Here is a 22,512-nt window from a genome sequence, read left to right as displayed (position 1 = left end):
TGCTCTGTGTTTGCCAACGTGCAATTCAGACTGCAGGTTGCATAATGTACAGTGCTGAACATTTAGAGCGCTAGCTAGTCCGTCAGCGGAGGGTCTTTCTTGTCTGCGGTCTTTGCATTGTGTCAGACTGAGGGCAGGATAGCGGAGACACTCTGCCCATTGTGGTGTCAGTGGTTTACTGCGTAATAAGTCCCACTGTGTATTTTCCTCTTTGCATGTCGACACTGGCTGAGGGGTCTGACGGTGCTTCTTTTATGCGCTTGGGAACAGGAAGCGTGTGGAATATATATACAATATGGTAAGGTGTCAATTTAGCCTTTGAACGGATAAGAGGATCCTCCAGTTGGTGCGTCCACCTACGTTTACGAGTGCAAAAAGTACAACTGAAGGAACTTAATCACATCAGATAATGCATTTTCTTTTGTTTTATTAATTTATTTAGGCTATTTGCTCTTTGGCATCTGCACATCAATGATTTCCTATCTCTCTCTCTCTGAGGGAAGTTAGTGGAGAACCATGTTTTTTTTCTTTATTCATGATGTCTCTCTGCAAAGCCCCTAAGCTATATGCACCCATGTCACGTTGCATTTCAGCAGCTACATGTTCATCACAGCAATCCCGGTTAATTCCAAGAGACCCGCGGGTGTGTGGCAGTCCACTGGTCGAACTCAACACCCTATTCCCCACTGTCCAATCCCCTAAATCCTTTGGAGTGCTTTGTGCTTATTGGCCGCGCCAGTTGAGAGTGAAAAGGCTGTGGCTAATGCTGTAGTAACTGTAGCACCTCATATCCCTGTGGTGAGGCATGCAGGAGGCACGGGTGATTTATTATTATCTGACGGTGAATTTTACTAGAGTTGGGAATTGAGGCCAAGGTCAGTGGATCAAATGGGATTTGTGGTTAGTAAAATGTCAGTCTGATCCAGGCGTGGAGCCCAATCATGTGATGATACAAGTGTACAAATACCACGGGGATACAAGCGCGCTCGCTCTTTCTCTCATTTAACACTACAGGTATCCGAGCCTGCACTGGATGGATGTACAGGCCTGATTTGAGCCTTTCATTGAAAACACTAAGATCACACTGACCCCCAGAGAAATCTAGGCAACCTCACCTGCTTTAAAATCTCTTACTAAAATAACATTCATCTCTTTGGAGATTTTAAGCGTCCTTGATGGTCTTTACACTGCTTTGGATGATGGCACAAGCATAAAACTCAAGGTTAAGCGCTACAGACTTTACATTTTATTGAATGAATATCACCAAAACTGGCTATCCACAGCTAAAAAAAATCAATTCTGCTCATTCTTTATTCCACTCATGCATCTTGTCCCTTACCTCGTACTCCACGTACTCCTCCTCCTCAACCTCGTAGGAGACGGTCTGTATCTTGACGTGTTCTCCGTCTTCCAGCAGCTTTGCCTGGGGATCCTCGGTGCCCGGCGTGCCCGGCGTGTCCGCCCCCGCCGTGTTGGACGCCTCCTTCGCCTTCTTCTCCGTGAATGTGGTCTCGCAGCACTCGCTTTTATATTCCTTAGCCTTGATGCTGCCACTGTCCTCCTTGTACAGGATGAAGTTGGGCCTGTAGAACGCCTCCACCGCCAGATGCAGCGAGGTGGCGTCCAAAAGCTGCTGGGATTTCATCTTCCCGTTGGTATTGTAACTACCTCCGCTCACTACGTTGCCGTTACTCACCTTTCCTCCTCCCTCTCCGCCACCTCCACCTCCGGCAAAGTAATTAATAATGTTTTCCTGGTACTGGTTATTAGGGAAGTCGCCCCCGTAACCGTTGACCATGTGCTTACTGTTCTTGTCCAACAACGGGTTCTGGAGCTCGCTGAGATTCTCCATAGCAACGGGGGATCAAAAGCGGTTGGAGCTTCTCAGCGGCGTTGCAAGAAGATCGGAAAGTGACAGGTGAAATAAGACAGGATGTGCTCCTCAATGGCGTGTGTCGATGTCAGCAAAGATGTTAATGGCATTCAGCATTCAGCACTCTGAGATCTAGAGAGGAACCAGACAGAGAGAGGGAGAGTCTTTAGACTCAATTTAAAAAACTGGAAGGGTGATTTTATCTGACATCCACCAGCAGGTAACAGTTTACCAAACACTTGCTCACATTAGATCAAAGTTTAGCTGTCGTTCCCTCAGCGGCAACAACTTTTACAGCATCCCGCCTGTCAAGAGCTGCACCCTGCAGATGATTCAATTAAGTTTAATTTGCTTCCCCACTCTAGACACATAAAGCAACACACATACACATACCAGAGTAGGAACAGCAATACATCAAACCGTTGCCATCTACTATAACACAAATGGACGGTTATTGCTTATTAGGTGTCATCATGGTGTCATCAGCCTGACTTTCCGATACGGATCAGTTGAGGCCTTCTACACAAGGTTGAAGATGAGCATCAAAAAAGTTGGCAGGGCTTAAAATAAATGTTATTTGTACTGTAATCACTAATGATGAGTAAAAGGTCCAAAATGCGAGATTGGGAGCATATCTACAGAGTGGTGCAGGAATGAGTCCTAAAACCCGGAAATTAGTTAGCTGAGTTGAGCACTTCCTGTTTCCTCGTCTCGAAATCAATGTTTTTTTTTAATGGGTTTTTAGTTAGATGCCTTAAATAAGGTCACGAGCTATTGAAAATTTCAAAGAAGGAAATTCAGACCACACAAGTTCAGAAAAATGGTTTTCAAAATGAAATACTTCAGTGCTATAAATTTCAACATCAAGTATTCAGTAGTTGTGGGTAGAAAATTATGTTCATGGGAGAATTATCTAGTGTGTGTGTGTGTGTGTGTGTGTGTCTAGTTTATGTGAGGAGGCTCTGGGTGTCTGGAGGAGGTTAAGATCAGATGAGGACCTTGATGATGTTCTTTATCTTATAATGTAATTTATATTCCAGTAAGGACAACTGAGGCTCATCGAGTTTGTTCCGTTATTCGTTGAAGTTGAAGATTGAACAGAAGTACCAGTTTTCCACAACAGTAGCATTTTCAGTTGCTGAAAGGATTCACATCTTTATGGTCATTATTTGCTTCCAAACGTTTTCCTGTTTCTAAAGTAAAATTAGTAAAAAAGAAATGGGGCTGTTTGCCACAAAGCTGATGAGATTAGGGCCCTAGATGTTCTCACTTTTCACCATAAATGTAAATGTAAAGAAGCACAACCACACAAATAGACGGTTACAGCATAAGTGTGCATAAATAAGCAATCATTGATCGATCTTTATTATACTGATGCAAACAATACAACGGAATGGTAATATTTGCACCCTATGATGCATTTACTCTGCATTTAACTATCCCAAGAATCAAAACTTATAAACTTAATTCCCTACCATCTTTTTTCCACGCTGCAAAAAATAACCCAGAGTTCCCTGCTTCTCAGCTGTCACCCTTAACCTTTGTCTGATTAATCTGCATTTAAAATAGAAATGCCAAAAGCAGATTATTTTTTGGGGTCCTGACCCCAATCGTGCATGTCTGGCTTACTGCACTGTTTCCAAATGCTTCAAGATAGGGTATTTCCAATTGAAGACAACAAGATTACATATAATGCCAAATAGCATTGTGGTGATGGGATCTGGATAATAGCTTGTTGGTGCACAGGTTAATGACTTGTACATTCATTGTCTCGGGGGCGATTCATACATGTTCTTTATCCTTTGGTTAATCATGGTCTGGAACCTCTACTGATTCATATTACGCAATAAAAATATTCATCTTTATTTTAACCTTTACATTCTGTGTTGAAAAGAACGGACATCCAATATAGGTGGCTTTCCACGAGAGGTTCAGGACAAGTAATGAAAATATACAGAGCTCTCCTCCCTATTTCAACTTCTTAAGCTCCATGTTATTGGATGTTATGGAACTATACTCTAAAATAGTCTCCCATCGGACAGAAGAAAGAGACTGACTGGCTAATAACCTGCAGTGTGGCTCATTCCCAGTCTTCCTTTATGCAGCATCCTCTGTCATTAAACAGTTTCACTCTTGTTTTAATCCTTCATTATCCCTGCCAGGCATAAATCTGTGGGGAGATCATGTGCTCAGTCGTGTGTGTGTGTATGTGTACCTGTCTGTCTGTCCACGGCTAATCTCACATACTACTGGACCCATCCGCCTAATATTTTTTGTGCTCATTCATGACTGTGTGTGCAAGGCATTCTCATGGTTGCAGTAATTCACAATTTTTGAAAAACCTATTTTATTGACTATTTCATACCATCATTGACTGCTGACTCCTCACTCATCTTAACTGGCTGGTAGGGGCCGCAAGTGATCAACAACTGCTTCAGTATCAAAAGGCATTTCCGGCAATTGGCTAGGCTAAAAACAAGCCTTAACCTTGTCTGTCACAGGCCGCGTTTTGGTCTTTGTCTTGGCTCAAAAACTGACATCCATAGAAAAGTTTGGTCTCATTTTGAACCGGAGCATCTGCGGGTGAATTCGATTAGAGCTGCCCAATTAAGCAAAATTGTATCAAAATCGCAATATGGCCTACTGCAATTTGAAATTGCAGTATTTGTTAAAATCGCAATGTGTGTCAAAATACCATTTTGAATCAAATATTGTGGTGCTGAAGAGATGTACTGGCCTACACATCATATTCTACAGGCTTAAGAAAACATCTTTGTTTGGTACAGATCCCAGCAAAAATCACACCATAATCCATGTAATATGTTTTTACAATGAAAATGAGAATATTGATGAAAATTATCATTCCCTCTTATATCGCAAATCATATTGCAATTGCAATATCAATCAAAATAATCACTATTAGACATTTATTTTAAAGTTGTGCAGCCCTGAGTGAAATTCAACTCTTCTTTGTTTGGGAGGGAAGAGAGAGACACACCTGCTGGAGGAGATCTGCACTAGTGAGTGCACTTTTCTAGTTTACAGTTGCTTCTCAGATTCCCTTACAAATTAATGTTATAGCTCTTTCATTCTCTCTAAATCTCTTTCTCTTCCCCATTTCCCCCAACGTGGGATCTTTCTGTTTGCCGTACTTTTCATGTTTTCTGCCCCATGAATAAAACACAAGCCCTGCGCTCTGAGGCTTCCTAAAGCTCAGTAAGCACCGGACAGACAACAAAGTTTTCACGGTTCCTCCCTGTTGGACCTCCTGCGTCTGGATGTGCTGACATTGTAGTTCCACACCAGTGCACTTTGGTACCATGTATAGCTCCAGGGATCGCACACTGACTCATGCAGTCCTTGAGTCGGTAGAGTGAAAGTGTGAGTACTTTACGTTATGAAGAACTTCTCATGAAAAACTAAAGATGAGCAGGTGCTGAGGTTGCTATCTACTTAGGATGCTATTACTGCACACACTGCTGCTTTTCTGGGGCATGGCTCTGATCCAAGTTCAAGCCACATGGTGGCATCTACCTTATGGCACCCGATTTGACGGTTATCAGACCATTAAATAGGCGTTATCGGTCACTATAAGCACCATAGATGTGGGTCAATAGGGGCCTACTACACCCACTGCATTGTAAAAGTGAAAGTGAAACTCAAAAACAAGACAGTCTAACATGTAAAACTGAATGAAACGTCACGTTTTGAACACAAACAAAAAGGCTTCTTTAGGTTTAGGCAAAAAAACTACAACTTCTTTAGGTTTAGTCAACAAAACTACAACTTATTTAGGTTTACGCAGAAAAAACTACAACTTCTTTAGGTGTAGGTAAAAAAAAATTCTTTAGGTTTAGGCAAAAAAAAAAAACTATTTTAGGTTTAGGCAAAAAAAAACACTTTACTAAGTTTAGGGAATAATATTGTGTTTTGGTTTAAGACAACTACACGTTGTTGGTTTCACATGGGATGCAAACTCCGGTCTCCTGGTGAAAACCCTCTGTGTTTTGTGTCCCATCTTATGTCCCACACTGTCTTTACGACAGTGCCTGACTTCCACTTATGCTCCTGTCATAATTACTACGGTCACAAGAGGTTGCTGTCGTGTTCTTTTTTTACCTTCTTTCAGTTATGTACCAGGTGAATGGACGATAAAACCTACTAATGGGTGTAGTAGGCCCCTACTGATACACATCTATGGGACTTATAGTGACTGATAATGCCTTTTTAATAACCTGACAAGTCTAATCGGCTGCTTGTGAAGTGTCCTTAAAGTACTGATGATTTGTTTGCTGTGACCTCCTGAATGGACATGACAAATAAATCAAAACAGATTTTGTGGACATGAACTACATTTATTTTAATTTGTACTGCTTTCTGTTCATTGGTTCCAACTGAGTGTAAAAGACAACTTTTACATAACGCACCCTTGTGAGTTTTTAGAATGTCAGAAAGCATATTTTTCAAATCCGAGGACTACGACTTAAGTTGAAGGGGCTACAAATAGCATTTTAACATCAATAAATCACCGCTGCATTAATACTGAAGCTCCGCTGTGATTACCATAATCAAAAGAGACAGCCTGCAAGAGGACAAGCTACTTCTACTGGCTTCTATATGCCACAGTTTAGACTTCAGGGTGGAATTTTTTGCAGCTTTAACAGAAATTGGAAATGACAACACAAGACAGGATGTTGCTGTTCCGAAAGGAGCTAAAGATTTCAGAGTTTTTCGAAACGGCACACGATGGAGCTTGAGACAAAACTAACCATTTTGTTTTCTCTTCAGTGAGCGAAGGGCATCAGCTATTGCAAACAGATCAATGCTAATGAACCCACTCGCTCTGACGTGGAACTAGATCCAGTGGCTGTTGTGCATATAGCCATAATAAGTACTCTTCCAATTACTTCCCTGTTTCTGCCACTGCAACACTTCGGCTCTGCTTAAAGGCTACAAGCTGACAGCGGATTACTGTTCGTGTCACTACTTAGGGATGCTCTGAGAAATCTTTTTGGCGTTGTCATGCTTCCAAATACTTCGCCGCCGTGCTGTTGGTGCAGAAAGGGGCTTCTTTTTTTTTTCGGCAAATGAGAATTTAAGTGTGAATAAGCTATTTCGGTGAGAGCTGAGCAATGTAGGACACCTCTGAATCAGTGGAGAGTCATAGAAATAATCGTGTTTATGTGTGCGCACATTTGTTTGTGGGCGTTTGTGTTTTGTGCATGGATGGCTGTGAGTAAATATATGTGTGTATGAGTGGGTGGGAGACAGAGAGAGAGAGAGAGAGAATGACAAAAGAGATGGAGAGAAGAGGGGAAAAGGAAGAGAGAGATCACACTTATGTGTGATTCTCTGGCTGAGTGCATTCGGGCATGTTGGTAGACAGCAGCGGCTGGAAGGTATAAAGAGCTGGGAGGTGCAGCTGAAAGCGAATGAGGCAGAGCAAACGCTGTTGCGAGGAAAAACAATCCAGCATGACAGAGATGGCACGAGCCCAGGCCTGTATGCTGCAGTGTAAGAGAGCCCAGAGGTGTCTGACAACGGGGCTAACAGATTAGTGAACAACTTGTAAGCATCCAGGTGCGCGAGGGTAAGAGCGTGGCACCGCTGACATGCCAGCCACGCTGATACGCCTGTGCGCTTCAACCCCATTAGATTCCAGTCAGCACACTCGATTTCCCTGTGTCAGCCTGTTGCCAATCAACCCCAGACCTCTGACCCTGAAGCCGAGAGCGGGTATTATCAGCCAGGCCTCGAGGCCAGCGCGGCGAAACGCAGCTGAATACCAATGTGTCTTATCTGTCGGCCATGTTTACCAACCCATTTCATCCGGCCTGTGTCTCTCACAGCCCTTTTTTTTTTTTTTTTTCTGGATTTCGTGATCTGCTCGCTGTGTTCGACAACAACAACTCCATCTTTCTGTAATTTAATTTCAGGAGCCATGGCTGGCGTGTAATGTGTATAATAAGGTAACGCCAGGTAGTTATTGATGATCGGGATAATGCATGGGAGCTCATTGCAGAAAATGCAAATGCATTCCGGAGCACATTAGTCAGTGAACCTCACCCCCTGGCACCTCAGCACATATGAAAGTCCACCGACAGATTAAGCAACAGTGAGTAACGGGCTTAAAACCGTGTTGACTGATCCTTTTATGAACTATTATCATCAAAGGAGACTGTGTAAAATGTCATAATCCATTTGAAATTAATCTGACTCCTACTCCTGTGTCAGCAGCACTGCTGGTCCATCCCTTCTGTCTACACTGTCCATCTGTGGAGCGGATAAAACAGTAAACCCAGGACTCCTCTGGACCTTTTGTCTCCTCCCGTGTACACTCTTATCACTCGGCTTAGTGTTTTCCATACCTCCGACAGACGATTTAAAGTGTTCCTTGATGTGTAAATCCTCCATTGGCAATCTCAGCCACATGCGTTTGAATAATTCAATGGGAAGCTGCTGTCAATAGCAGCCATGTACACTGTTGCTAGAGTGGCTTGTTGTTGGCAAGAGGCAGGCTCCGGCTAAGTTGTCTTCATTGCCAAGTGATCACCGTCTCCAGTAGCTGACGGCGAGACACCGGGATATCTAGATTGTGTTTTGTCTCCAGCATCCATTTCTGAAAGTGCTTGTTTCCTCTGTTTGTGGACAGACAAGACAGACGGACAGAGAGTTCCAAAGCTAATTTCAGTACACTAACAAACAAAACACTTACACAATCAGTCTGAAATTAATTTTTAGAAACATCTTGTTTTTGAAGCTGTGAGTGGTTTTCCAATCTATTAGGACTGCAGTTCAAGCAGCGATCAGACCTGACATCACTTGTGGCGTCCCAATTGTTGCAGGCACCAGGAGGGGTAGATCAGAGGGAAAAAGTGGGGATGGATGGCTGTCTGTGTCTGTGTGTGTGTGTGTGTGTTAGAGAGAGAGAGGGGGCATAAGCTCCTTGCTGCATGCCTCTTTATTTTGCCCAAGCTGCTAAATCTCGGCTGCAACATTTATCCCACTGTTATCTCCGGCTTCGTCAACAACTTACTCCATGCACAAAAAAAATTATAATAATAATAGTGGTGAAAACATCCTGAATATCACTGAACCACTCCTCTTCACTGCTCTTTGTTATTTTTTTTACTTGGCTGTCTTTGTTAACAGGGGTGAAAAATATTCTTGAACACACTCTCTGACCAAGTGTTCTGACCACTTGATGTCCACACAGAGAAAAAAAAGGCACTATTACATCTCAGAGCCAGACACAGAGTGACTTGATGACTTCATGTTAAACGCATAATATATCACACATCACAACACAAAGACAAGAGGATGGGATTTTTTTTATGCTCCAGCAGTCGCAGGTGGGAACTGTGTGCAGAGTTATTTATCATCAACAACAACATCCTCCATCTCCATCTCCATCACAACACACATTGATGCGACACTTCACCACTTCTTTCTATTAAACATTGGCACACACGTGCGTAAATGTCCTAAACATATTGTGCGTAAAAACAATTTAATACCCATCATTGGATAATTATCCTCGCACCTTTTCGAGCTTTAAAACTGAGCACAATGCGCGCTGTTAAAAAGCAAAACTCTGGCAGTTTTTTTTTTTAGCTTTAATTGATGAATTAATTTCCTACCTTTTGAGTTCTTCACAATCCAAATATTGTTTGGAGGATGCGATTGAACACTCGCTTGTTTCCGCCCGTGCATTATGGCTGCTGGGATGCTGACGGTGTCGCCCAGGGAGGAAAAAAAAAACACATTTCTCAGACTTTCTCATTTGTAGAAATAGCCAATCATTTCGGGCTTGAACAGTTTCTCCGCTCGGCGAAACGAACCGCAGTCACAGCCTCGTTATTATCTCTCTCCTCTATAAATATGAAGGTCTCCCTCCATCAATAAAAAGCCTTTTACCTTGAGAGTCGACTGAAATGTTGTCGCCTTCGGAAAGTTAAAACACCTTCTGTGAGAGAGAGAGAGAGAGAGAGGAGGAGGAGAGAGAGAGAGGGATGGAGATGGGAGGTTCAGGCGCGGTTGGAGAGAGGCGGAGAGTCCGACGCGCTTCGCAATGCGCGTAAAGAGCGCAAACAGCGTCCACCCTCACTGCGTGCATGAGCTTACTTTCACTGAGTACTTCCAGTGTGTGAAGGAGCTTCATGTTAACTTAGTGAGGATGTTTTTTTTCTCTCCTGTAAATCATCACCACACAGCAGCATTAAAGCACTGGATATTTACAGTGCTATTTTCATTTAAATAAAATATAGAAACCCTACAGTAGGAGAAGCAGATGGCAAGCCTGCAAACTTAAAGGGACTGTTTGTAACTTTCAGAAATGCTTGTTAACAGCGACACCTGTGGCCGTTAAGTCAACGAAAGTCAGCGTCAGGTTCGCGCTTGTGCTCGCTCTACATAGACATGAACGAGCATCGCTCAAAACAGTGAGGCGACACACGTCAGCTAAAACCACAATATCACTCTATATTTCACCTGCTTGGCAGTAATGTTAGATGACCAGACGAAGGTCTCTCCATGAATCGATGCTGAATCCTAGTGTTGGCCCCGGAGGCTGAAGCAGGAAGAGAAACGTTATCGTCTCCCGACTGCGCCAGCAGGGAAGACACCGGCACCCGGTCGGAGACGATAACGTTTCTCGCTGCGGAGCCCCGTCACTTCACAAGACACGGAAAACCTCTGTTGGTCTGGAGGAGCTGCAGCATTTATTTCTGCACAAATGTCCACTGCACATTCACTAGATATTCTCAGAGCTAAACTAACTCTTCTGCAGTGTGTAGTAAGCGCGCATGCACGTCTAGAGGTGGAGCGAGAGAGCGCGCGGTGTGTGACTGAAGGCAGGCAGGCAGCGGAGCAGAGATTCCAGCCACACGCAAGCGCGCATATGCTGCGAGCACGCATATGCGAGCACGCATGGGATCCCGACCCGGTAGATTTATACGTGTAAAAAGTTACAAACAGTCCCTTTAAATAAAATACGATACGATACTTTATTGTCAGTTTGCACTGAAATTCATTTTGCAGCTCAGTTTGAGAAAAAGTACACATACAATAGACCTATTGTTACCATAGACAGACAGACAAGTGAGACCCATCAGACAAAAAAACAAAACACATCACAATTATTCATACATAACCCATTAAAAAATGACCATCTGTCCTCTGGATTTACATGTCTTTAGCAGCACATTAATTATTATTTAGCAACAAGATGGGCTGATGGACAAAAGCGTTCTTTAGCCTGATGCAGTTAAATGTAGGGACTCTGAATTGGGCTCTTGGAGGGCAGAAGTTGATATTCCCCATTTAAAACATGTAAGGGATCAGATAAGAGATGTTGTTGGCAAGTCTGAGCATACTCTTGTTGTGAGCTGCTTGAAACGAGGCTGTCACAGGTTGGCCAATGATCTTTGCGCAGATTTTGATTTGGCTATAAAGTTTAGTTTTAAGTTTTACAGATAGACTACTGAGCCAGGCTGTGATGCAGTACTTCAGGACACACTCTGAATCACTGAACTGAAAAATAGAAAAATAATCTGGCTACTGGCTCCAAATGATCTGAGTCTGCGAAGAAAGTAAATGCGCTGCTGTATATTCTTACAAGTAAATTCAATGTGAGGGGTCCATGATAGGGTGGAGTCTATCATAACTCCCAGGTATTTGTATGAAGAGACCTGTTTAATATAGAAACCCAACAGTAGGAGAAGCAGATGGCAAGCCTGCAAGCTCAATTATACAAGTGATAGTAAAGTACACATAGTCGTCATTACACTTGAGCAGGATATGATTGGGTGCATTTTCATCTCGCATGTCTCTCAGGACTAGATAGCAGCCACAATAGCACCTATCTTAAACAGCCACTACAATTACTCTGAGTGGACCAGTGATGTCTGCAGGGGGCAGCTGATTTGATTAGATCAAGTGGACGGCAATAATGTCAGAGAAAGCACTCTCTGTCATTTTTGTAGCACTCAAATTAGTCACTTTAACTTTCTTCGGTTTTAAAATAGACCTCGGAGAGACTTTAAAGGCCAGGAGGACCTATTTTCTCAACCGGCTTTTTGTTATGAGCAATGACGTCCCGCATGATTGGATCACAACATTTTCTGCCAAAGTCAGAACAGCTTTGTTTATTTTACAGGACTCCTGATTCCTGTTTTGTGTTGTTCTCACTGGTTTGAAGTGGGCGGGGCTGAGTTTGATAAAGGTGATGTCACCGTCCGTGCGCCAATCGGGTTACAGCAACATTTTAATCCAAAGTCTGACGACAGTTGTGAGGTTGTCTGCTTATGTTGCCAGGCCTCCTGTCTGTCTGGATCGACTTGGATCAAACCACACCAACACAGTCCTGATGACGCAGATCAGTTGAGATTTGAATGTAAAAACTCTTAAAGGAGCAGTGTGTAACATTTCGGGGGATCTATTAGCAGAAATGGAATATGATATTCATAACTATGTTTTCATTAGTGTATAATCACCTGAAACTAACAATTGTTGTGTTTTTGTTATAGCTTAGAATGATCGCTTCATATCTACATACGGAGCAGGTCCTCTTCAGAGAGTCCGCCATGTTGCTCCCAGAACGGACAAACCAAACACTGGCTTTAGAGAGAGCCTCTCATGTTTTTACGTTACCTGACGGCCACCGTAGTTCTCCAACACGCTTGTGAAACTGCGGTAACGTGAGCCGCAGAGTGCAAAACTGTGGTACCGCCGCAGCCGCCATCTGACTTCCGTTGCTCCTCAAGTAGTGTTATTATGGTAAGGACGGCCTCTGAGCGAGGCGAAACGGCGTTACCACGGTTTTGCACTCGGCAGCTCACGTTACCGCCATCTTGGAAAGGTAGGAGTGAGCGAAGGGGTACTCAGATGGTTGCAATCTGCAACCACACCACTATAGATGCCGCCAAATCCCACACACTGTCCCTTTAATACATTTTAACTAAGAATGTTTTATTTTAGAGACATATTGCTTACTTATCCATAAATATGTAATGTTATCAAGACAAAATTAAGAAATGAAACCAACTATACATAATAATCATCATCACCATAATAATCATAATTAAATATCTGCTACCAATATCAACATTCACTAACACAACTCAAGATCAGAGTTGAACTTGGCAAGCTACCCGGCTTGGACATATTATTCAGAACACTTTAAGCAATTAAATGAAAACTATTCCCTCCTTCCAAACCAATCATTCCGCCAAATGAATTCTTTAAATCAAAGCTATCATCTCCTATGAAACTAACCCTCAGATCCACTCTTTTAGCAGCACTGCAGAGCCTGATTGGTAAAAACTGATGAAAACCGACAACACTGCACCATACAACCTGACCATTATAGATTGTCCCCCTGCATCCTAATTTTAGACACAAATCATATCAACTCCATCCACCGTTATTGGTCAGAGTGGTCCCCTTGACACCACCCCTACAATGTCAGTGATCTCAGCAAGCTTCAAACTTCCAAACATGCTAGTAAACAAATTTGACTCTCATTAACTGTAGCTATATCATATTCCATTTCAACCAACTGAAGCTTCTCCTGTGTGTCATGTGTGTAGGAGAGCTACGGTGGCCGACACAAAAACACAAAGGGCCCTCTCTAGAGCTGTTGTAAGAGTAGCATAGGTCATTTGGTGCAGAGTCAGTATTTAAAGTGTGTGTGTGGGAGGGAAGTGAGTGGTGAAGCAAGAGAGAAAGTGGCAGCAACGGGAGCGAGGAACTTTATTGATCCGGGCCAAGCCGTCCTGGACTACAGTAGAAACATGGCGTACTCCGTGGAGAGAATATTCTTATCTTCAGGTGATTATACACTGAAGAAAACATACTTATTAATATTATTTTCCATTTCTGCCAATAGATCCCCGTAATTGCTACCCACTGGTCCTTTAATTGGAAACATAAATATATTATATACTATATATTCAACTCTCTAGGTAGAGCTGACAAGTGATCATCCTGCCCTTTAACCGGTATTAATAAGATTATTGTTTTGGCCATCCGTGCTCCAGAGTTAATGCACACATGCACTCACACATCAATATTTTCTATAGCCTATGGCTAGCTGTCTTCTCGTCTTGAATGTCTTCTTGTTGTTGGTTTAATAAAAAAGAACAAAAATCAAACACACACATCATAGGATGTGAGTAAAAAAACATTTTTTTTGATCTGACAAATCCAAATTCTGTCCGACTTCATGTTCTGTGTGCACATAGTTTGCTTCTTTTTAGTGCACGAGAGATGTTTTGACCATGTTTTGGAGTTCAAAAAAGGGCAAGACATTATTGCACGAGTGCATTTGAAGAGAAGAAAATTCAACAAATATCTCCAAAAGAATTTGGAGTGATGGGGAGTCCTATTAACGCTGTGAAAAACTGAAGAGTGCAGCTGTTTGCTTCTGTTGTGCCGAAGGACTCTACTCCATAAATGCAGTGTCGTTTTGACTGGTGTTTTTCTATTTAGAAATGTGATGCGATTATAAAAGACATCACCGCTGTGCTCTGATTTAATGTAGATGTTCAAATTTGTAGAAATATAAATACTTTCTGATTTATAGGCTATAACTCTTAACTGCGGTTTATGTTCCTACTCTTAAATGAAGGTCATTCATTGTAAGTTTAAGACATCCTCCGCGGGGTTATTGCGCAGTTCAAGTAGCTCATTTAAATGAATGAACTTCAAAGGTAGCATTGCACCAGGTCTGAAATCCTGTATCATTATCTGGGATCTAAATGCTCTTCAAGTGAAGTCCTGATCACAATCTTGGCATTGTTGATCTTTTAAAGAAAACCTCTCCTACGTTTGCGGCGAGGGATCTGCGTTATTGACACTTCCTTTCCTTTTAAGTGCATTGCATTGTGTGTTTGGCATTTGAACGTCAGCCAGAAAGTGAGAGGATCAAATATAGTCTTGTAACTGCACTGATCATCACCGAGGTTTGACCAGAGGGATGGACAACAGGGGAGTAAAGACGAGGGCAAGAACATAGGGAGGTGGCTCAGACGGGCTGTTTAATAGCGTTCTGAAACACTGATCACACCTCCATTTCAACATTTTTCCAAAACCACCCTCTGTTCTTACCCTGCAGTGTCTGTCATTTCTGTCTCACTCATTCAGTATGTCAGTTTCTTTCCTATATTGTCATCTACTGTCTTCTTTTTTATTCCATAACTCAATATCACTGCAATCATATCTGACAAATAGATCCTGATGCACTGGCCAGCTGCACTCAGGACCCCATCAGAAACCTATCAATCACATATATCACACACAGCTTCCCTTTCTTCCTTCCCTCCTTTTATTTTGAACCAGCTTGACCACTGAACACGCAGTCACGCCGGAGAATTTAGCCGTATCCTCCTCCTCTGCTCGCCACCATACCTGCAAGCATGACTTGCATTACAGATGAGCTGCGAGATCCAATTTGTTTGTGTTGAGATGACTCCAATTCCTTTGCCACAGAACATTAGGGCTGCAAATTAATATCCCTGGGCTCAGCGGCTCACAGGTCTGTTTCGCGACAGGAGACAGGCACACTGGGATAATGGCAGACGCATGGAGAGAATTCTTTAAGAACCGAAGCACCTCGTCTTTATAAACCCCCCTGTACTCCCCCGCCCACCACCTTTTTCCTTTTTCTTGCTTTCCCCTCATGGTTTCATCTGTCGCCTTTAGAGGCCTTCTCCCAAATGAGTTTAGAAGGTAGAGGCCTCATCTACAGTGTCGTGCTCAGAGTTACAACATCTAGAGTCACTCTTACCTCTCAGCAGACATTCACTTGGAAGAGTAGGGGGGGAATACAAATGAGCAATAATGTGAAAATAAAGTTTTGAGAAGCCCTAACTTCGATACAGCTGAGCCACATGATGGGGATGTTTACAGATGCTGGATGGTAATCACCAACGTATATCATCATACATTATGCAGTGTTTACATTGCATGTATTAAGTGTTTTAATGTGTGTATACGACATGTTGCGTTCATTTTTCTTGTTTCTTCATTGCAAAACACATTTGTGTTGACACATGGTAAAGGATATTAAATCATAGATGTATTATATATGCCATAATTTAGTTAAGTCACAACAGGAGAAATGTGCTGCTGGCAATACTGGCGAGGAACGCCATCTGCCCTTAAACCTAAACATTGATTATGCTTCTTAACTTAAGGTGCTTGTATTTACTATAAGGACTGTTATATGGCTGTTGCTTTGTGGTGTGTATATATAGGAATTTAGTTTCATATATTATACTACATTTTAGAAATAGTTTGACGATAGTTTGGGAAATGTTTTCGCTTTCTTGCCGAGAGTAAGATGTGTCGGTAAGGTTTAGGGGACAAAACTACTTGGTTAGGGCTAGAAAAACATCATGGTTTGGCTTAAAAAAAAATATGCATGTACAGTCGGCAGTAAAAAATCACTCAACTTTTGGTTTCACACGGGGCAACAATGTCGGCCCCCGGAGTAAAAGTCCTTTGTTTGTTTGACCCATCAACCTCCCCTCCCAACCGGTCGTATCTAGAAGGTAACCCCCAAGTTGCGAAAATGTCCGAAAAACTCTCGCTGCCTGACGACCAATCCAAACCTTAACCATCTCGCGAGTGTTTCGCAACTTGGGGGCTAACTTCTAGACATGACCCTCTCAACCACCCTTAGTGTACTTCTCACTTTTAATACTAAGTCAGTTGCTCTGAGTGTCTAATAATGATGCGGATGGGTTTACAGTGGAGTTAGTTGAAAGCTCGGTGTGTCTCAAACAGACCCTAAAGGGTGTCTTGTGCATCGGCATCAAGAAGCTGAGGGCCACTGCACAATTATTGGTATTTGACACCCTGGGAGTGAGACCAGGCTGCCATGAAATAGTCTCCCATAAATTGAATAATTGTCATTTTTTGTCTTTTGTACGGATTAAACAAAAAGGATATTATGTACTAATTTGCTTAATTAGCTTTAGGAGGATATCTTTACCTAGACCTTTCCAGACCAGCTCTTCCCCCCTGCTTCTGTATGTCTGTACAGCTACATATTTACTGCACAGATATGAGAGTGCAATGTTCTCATCTAACTCTCTACAAGAAAACAAATAAATGTATTTCCCTAAATGTTTAACTATCTCTTTAAAGGAGAACTTAGGGGAGCACTAAAAACACAAACAATTATACCAATAATACACAACAGCTGCTATTTGTCTGTGATTAATTCAATTAGCTGCCCTGCAATATATGAATAGAGAAAAGTTACTTTATGGTAATGAAAGTTTCAAATATGAAAGTAAACTATGTGTATAATATTCTACAAGTTGCATAGACTATGCTTCATGTTAAATTCACCACAAGATATTCACAACTCTCAGGCTAAAGTGTTGTCTCATGGTAATAGCTGCAAGGTGGGTAGAGTCTAACCTTCGCTTCATGTTGCAGAAAGAGCTGAAGGTTTGTATGCAGCATACTAACAACAAGCACCTCGAGGTAAACAAAAAAAAAGATTTTGTGGGCTTTAAACTCTCTGCTGGTAAGATCAGTAGGTAAGAGCCCTCTATAGCATAGCACCTACACACCAGTGCTGCAGTTTCTAAGAGAATTTCTAGCTGTGAATAGAGACAGAATTGTTGCCTGCGTGCTATCTACAACACCATTGTCGTCCCTCTGAACTTGGCACAAACCAAACCAGTATGTTTTAATTGCTCTCTCATCTTCTTTGACTTGAAATTCGTTTGAATGCAAGACACTTGCCTCTATAATTTAAATGGAAACCCATTCATTTTTAGAGGTTACTCTAACTTTGTTTGTACATTCATGGGATTCTACAATGAATGAGAGCAGATCACAGAGGCTTTTCAAACGGCGCTTTGTGTTCTCACCACCAAACGAAATAGAGAACAAAAAAGGGTCTGAAAATAATCAAGCTAGACGTGGACCCATCCTTGGTGCTGAACACACACTGCTCTAAAAGATGACTTTGAAAGTCTTTCATGAATTGTGTTGTCATTTGAATATGAAGGGAGCAGTCATAGCAGATTATTGGAAAAAGCACTGAGGCTGTCAAGACAAAGTGTGTCTAAACATATCTCTCCACTCCAGCTATGTCTTTAACGTACATTCGTGGCGAGTCCTCAATAATGCTTTCTTTCTTTGCCCGCCCGCATGTCAGATATTAACTGTTTTTACGCTCATTTTCTGTTTATAGTAACTGGCCTTTCACTAATGAGCTTTATTGGAATCCATGAAGCCTCTCATTTTAAGTTTCTCGCCTCTTTGTTGAGAGTGACATTTTGCCCACTTATTGCCTTTAAAAACCATGCAGCAATTTCCATTTTCCACCAGAGGTCCATTTATTTTTTGTCTATTAGATTGCTAAAAATAACTCTTCAATATACTATCTCTAGTCTGAGTACCATCACACCTCTGGGTATTTAGTGTTCTCATTAAAGAAGGGTAACTACTCACTTGTGCAATTAAAAGTAAGTTTTAATTGCTAATACCAACATAGTTTTCAGATTGCTTCTTTATTTTCACTTCTAAAATTGCCCTATATGGAGGACATATTCTCCTGTTAACCACACAGACATATAAGTAAGTTATTCAAATTTTCATATCTCTTTCAAAACTGTTCAGATGAATGAATTCTGCCGCATGAAAGTGGAAGTAGGAGTAGAGTTAATTCAGGCACATAGACCTAATCAGACTGAGATTAATCCTTTACCACAAAATCTCTTGTCAGAGCAAACTGAACATGGTTTGGTGGTTCAACTGTGCATAGTAATTTTTCACTGTCAGTTGTTTTAATGAATACTTTTGAAGATAAGAGAATTAAATAATCACAGATTAGTTCAGCCACAAATGGAATAAACCTTTTCCAGTGTGTAACTGGCAGGACAGGCTCATGCGTTATGACAGATAAGGGTAAAGTAGCCGGGGAAATTACGGTCATTATGCTGCTCAGCAAGATGATCATACAATGAAGTGCTGGCATGAAGGAGATCCCTTTAATGATAGAGAAAGAGAGGGAGAATAGGGCGGAGTTGGCATGAAGGTGAACCTGTGAAGCTCCCGGCATGGCTCAAGGCTCAACCCTTGATCTGACAATGTGTGCGTGTGTATGTGTGTGTTTTCACATAAATCTAAGACCTATAATACATGTCAATGCATGCAAAGCACTGACCATTAAGCCTGCATTCTTTTCCTGGGTGTGTAAAATGGACAATGTTAATGTACGTATCAGTCTGGATGGTATTTTGCCTGCATTAAAGTGACAGTAGGCAGAATGTTTTTGGCATCATTGAGCAAAAATAACCCCTCAGCATATTGTAATTCAAGTGTTGTGAGAGAAAACTAGACTTCTCCACCTCCTCATGTCTCTGTTTTCAGGCTTTAAAAAATCTAGCCTGTGACGGAAGACTTTGGCCAATCGCAGGTAATTTCAGAGAGAGCGTTCCTATTGGCTGTTCATTCAACAGAGGCAGCTGATAATCACTTGCGAACTCCGACCAAATGGTCAAACTAGGCAGCGCTGATCAAATATGAATAAATATTCTGTTACTGTAATGCCTATTTCTCACGTAAAATGTTTTCAAAAACATCTTGTAGTGTACTGTATTGACAGCTGCTCAGAGACGGCAGGACTCCAGCTCGGCTCTGATTGATCGTTTTCCTCCGGTCTGTGAAATCTTGCAGATGCCATTAGGAGCACCGGAGGACACAGTGGCACATGATTTCTCATGCACTCCTGTCAGGATATAGTGACCCTTTTATAGCAATAACTTAATCATATTTGCTCAAATTCTACCCACTGCTGCTTTAAGCATATTAGGCCATATACCAGATACATTGCAAAGACACTACATCAGTTCTTTCGGACTATATCCCACGGATGGCTGCTCTCAACTCATCCTCCTCTTTGATCAGGACCCTCTCCATCTCTGTTGCATCACTGCCAGCCTTTGGGTGTCCTATTAAGCATCTCACTCTCTCTGGCTCTTTGATTCCACCACCTGCCTGCGTTTGTTGTGACTGTTTCAGCCACCAACCAGGCAGCACCTCAGCATGTGTGACCACAGATAACCCCAAGAGACTGCTTTACAAGCACACAAACCCGCCCACCAGTGAATATTGAACAACAAACTGAGCCATCGATGTTTCAGTCTCACCAACAAACGCCTCAGCGTGCATTCTAATGACTGCGGCAGCACAATCTCCTTGGCAACTAATTAAACTGTAAATTGAATTATCTTAATTGAAATATATTGCTGAAATGGTAGCGCAGCTGGATAGAGTGTGCCTCTATTATTAAGAGTCTTAATAGTCTATTTGTATCCCTTTTATCCTTATTTTCAGGGAAGGAAAACCTGCTTCTAAGAATCAGCATGGAAGCAGAGTCCAAATCAAACACATAGTTGCATATTTCAGTTGGCATGGTATCTTACAAGAAGGGTGCCTGTCAGAATACCGGGCCTAATTTTGCCGTCCCCTAGTGCTGCTCAGCAAAGCCTCCTGCGGCTGTCTCTGACTTGATCCTGGATACATGATTGGCAACTGTTTAATGAGGACCTGTGTACCTTTGATTACTAGACCCCACTAATGAACAGCGTGTCAGTTTTGCCCTATTAGCAGAGGATACAGTGCTGGCTACCCTGGGTAATCAGTAGAGCAGCGTGTCCAAATGCCAGTCAAAAGGGCACAATTGATATTTTATGCGACTCCCTGTGGAAAATCCTAATCATCAGTTCGGTCTTTTAGATAATATTTCTCTGTGGTGATGTCATCTGCTCTGTCATAAGTGGCTGGAACTGATTTTAACACTGTGATAACATGGTTGTAGTTACTGATTCCCTCCCGATATTTATCACATACTTCAACAACCTTGCTGACTTTATGTTTTTTTTTCTTTTCTTTTCTCAAATCAGGAGTGACATACAGAGATATTCTAGCTTGCGTTGGAAAATGGAAAGACTGCAGCTCTTGCAGAATTTGGAACATCATTCCTTTACAGGGAGTCATGAAGGACAGTAGTCTTATTAAGTAGTCAGGGTTATATCCAGGTCACTATGGAAAGGAATGAAGGCAGATGCTGAATGAAGGTTGTCAAGCTTTGCACCTATATTTTGGAAGATAACACATATTCTTCCTGAGTATATTGGCTATTAAATTCAAGGTGCTTTCTGCCTCTAAAACGTCTCTTATTAAACCTTTCTTTTAAAAAAATCTAACCTCAGCAGGTATGAATAACATCAGATCAAATTCTCAGCTAACATTCATCCTAAAAATCTTTGAATGTTGCTATAATTGCTAGATTACCATGCTTCGAATAACCTTTTTGAGTATTTTCAGTCAGATTTGACTCATGGACGCACTGAAACTGCCTGAAATGGCCTTGATGAGGAGTGATAGCAGACGATGCATTTCTCACCACCAACTCCTTGGAAACCTCAGTTTTAGTTCTCCTTGATCCAAGCACAGGGTTTGTACCATCAGTTATAACATTTACTAAATTAACTTGGAATTGAATATCAAATTAGCGTCAGCACTTTAATGATTTCAGTCCTACCTAAAAAAAAAAAAATAAAGTAGCAATTAGTCGCCATATTGTTAGATATAGTATTCCTCAATGCTCATGTAAATTCTCAGTGATTGCATTTACATTTTAGGCATAAAATTCTGCTTGTATGCAGATGACACTCAGCTGTATGTTGCCTTAGTCCAAATGATCGCTCAGAGCTGTGTGATCTGTTGGCTTTCCCCTCACAGGGGTCGGTTGTCTCTGCTTCCAGGATCTAGTACTTATCTTCTTTCTTAGGCTTTCAAGCTCACATTTTGATTTTCAAGATTTTAACAACCTCTGCAATGTAATACACACCCCGTGGGTTAACCAGGTTATTATAGTTTATTTTTTATTTATGTTTAAATTTATTTATTTATTTACTCAGAGGGAAATACTTCATAGTCATCTACTCATTTGCATTACTTCCCCGATTGTTCTTTTTCCTTTCTATTACCACATAACAGCCCTGTCTCCTTCCCAAACAATGAAATTACATTGTGAATTACGTTTGTTTTTGACATATCATAAATACGTTTCTAATGATAATCCACAGATGTCCGTGTGAAACGAAAAGTGTACATTAACTTATTTTAGTTGACATCTGCAGCTTAAATAACGTGACAAATTTTGTCATTTTAAGCTATACCGTGAGGATTTTTACTAAACCTAACCAAGTAGTTTTGTTGCGTTTTTGTTTTGATTTGTTTAAATTTACCTTATCCAAGTGTTTAGAACTATTTAAAACTGCGACCGTAATCAAAGAGAAAATATGGTTCCCATGAAATATAATTGAGAATGCAGTTTAGTTGTATGGGAACATCATTTTGTATGAGAAAGGGTTGCACATATGCATGTTTGGGCTATCAATATTTTGATTGTTGAAATTTATGGTCAAAAAAGTCTCCCTATGCAGCATTAAACAAAAGCATGAATACATAAGATACACATGAAATTTGGCTTAAACAAATTAGATATTTTTTAAAAATCTGAGTATATATTGGGGAACTTCAGTAAGGACTGAAAGCAATGAGTTAATTGTGATATTAAACATACAGTAAAAAAATAAACTCTGCTT

General features: G+C 41.5%; 1 protein-coding gene across 2 annotated transcripts in view; it reads right to left on the bottom strand.

Moving 5' to 3' along the window:
- The window catches only part of syndig1l (synapse differentiation inducing 1-like), a 44,195-nt gene extending 34,272 nt beyond the window's left edge, over window positions 1-9,923 (bottom strand). Inside the window, exons 1-3 of one of the 2 annotated variants that reach the window (XM_037751384.1) lie at window positions 9,791-9,923; window positions 9,514-9,602; window positions 1,340-2,005 (exon numbers count right to left, since the gene is read on the bottom strand). In XM_037751384.1, the coding sequence (XP_037607312.1) occupies window positions 1,340-1,852 (513 nt within the window). In that variant the 5' untranslated portion in view covers window positions 1,853-2,005; window positions 9,514-9,602; window positions 9,791-9,923. Of the gene's footprint in view, window positions 1-1,339; window positions 2,006-9,513 lie in introns of both variants that reach the window. The other variant, XM_037751383.1, reaches the window with a different exon arrangement.
- Between the last annotated feature and the right edge of the window lie 12,589 nt (window positions 9,924-22,512).

The sequence above is a fragment of the Sebastes umbrosus genome, chromosome 18 (genome assembly GCF_015220745.1).
Source record: "Sebastes umbrosus isolate fSebUmb1 chromosome 18, fSebUmb1.pri, whole genome shotgun sequence".
NCBI classification, from domain to species: domain Eukaryota; kingdom Metazoa; phylum Chordata; class Actinopteri; order Perciformes; family Sebastidae; genus Sebastes; species Sebastes umbrosus.
The sequence above is the reverse complement of the archived record's forward strand: the minus strand, read 5'-3'. Positions and strand labels throughout refer to the sequence as shown.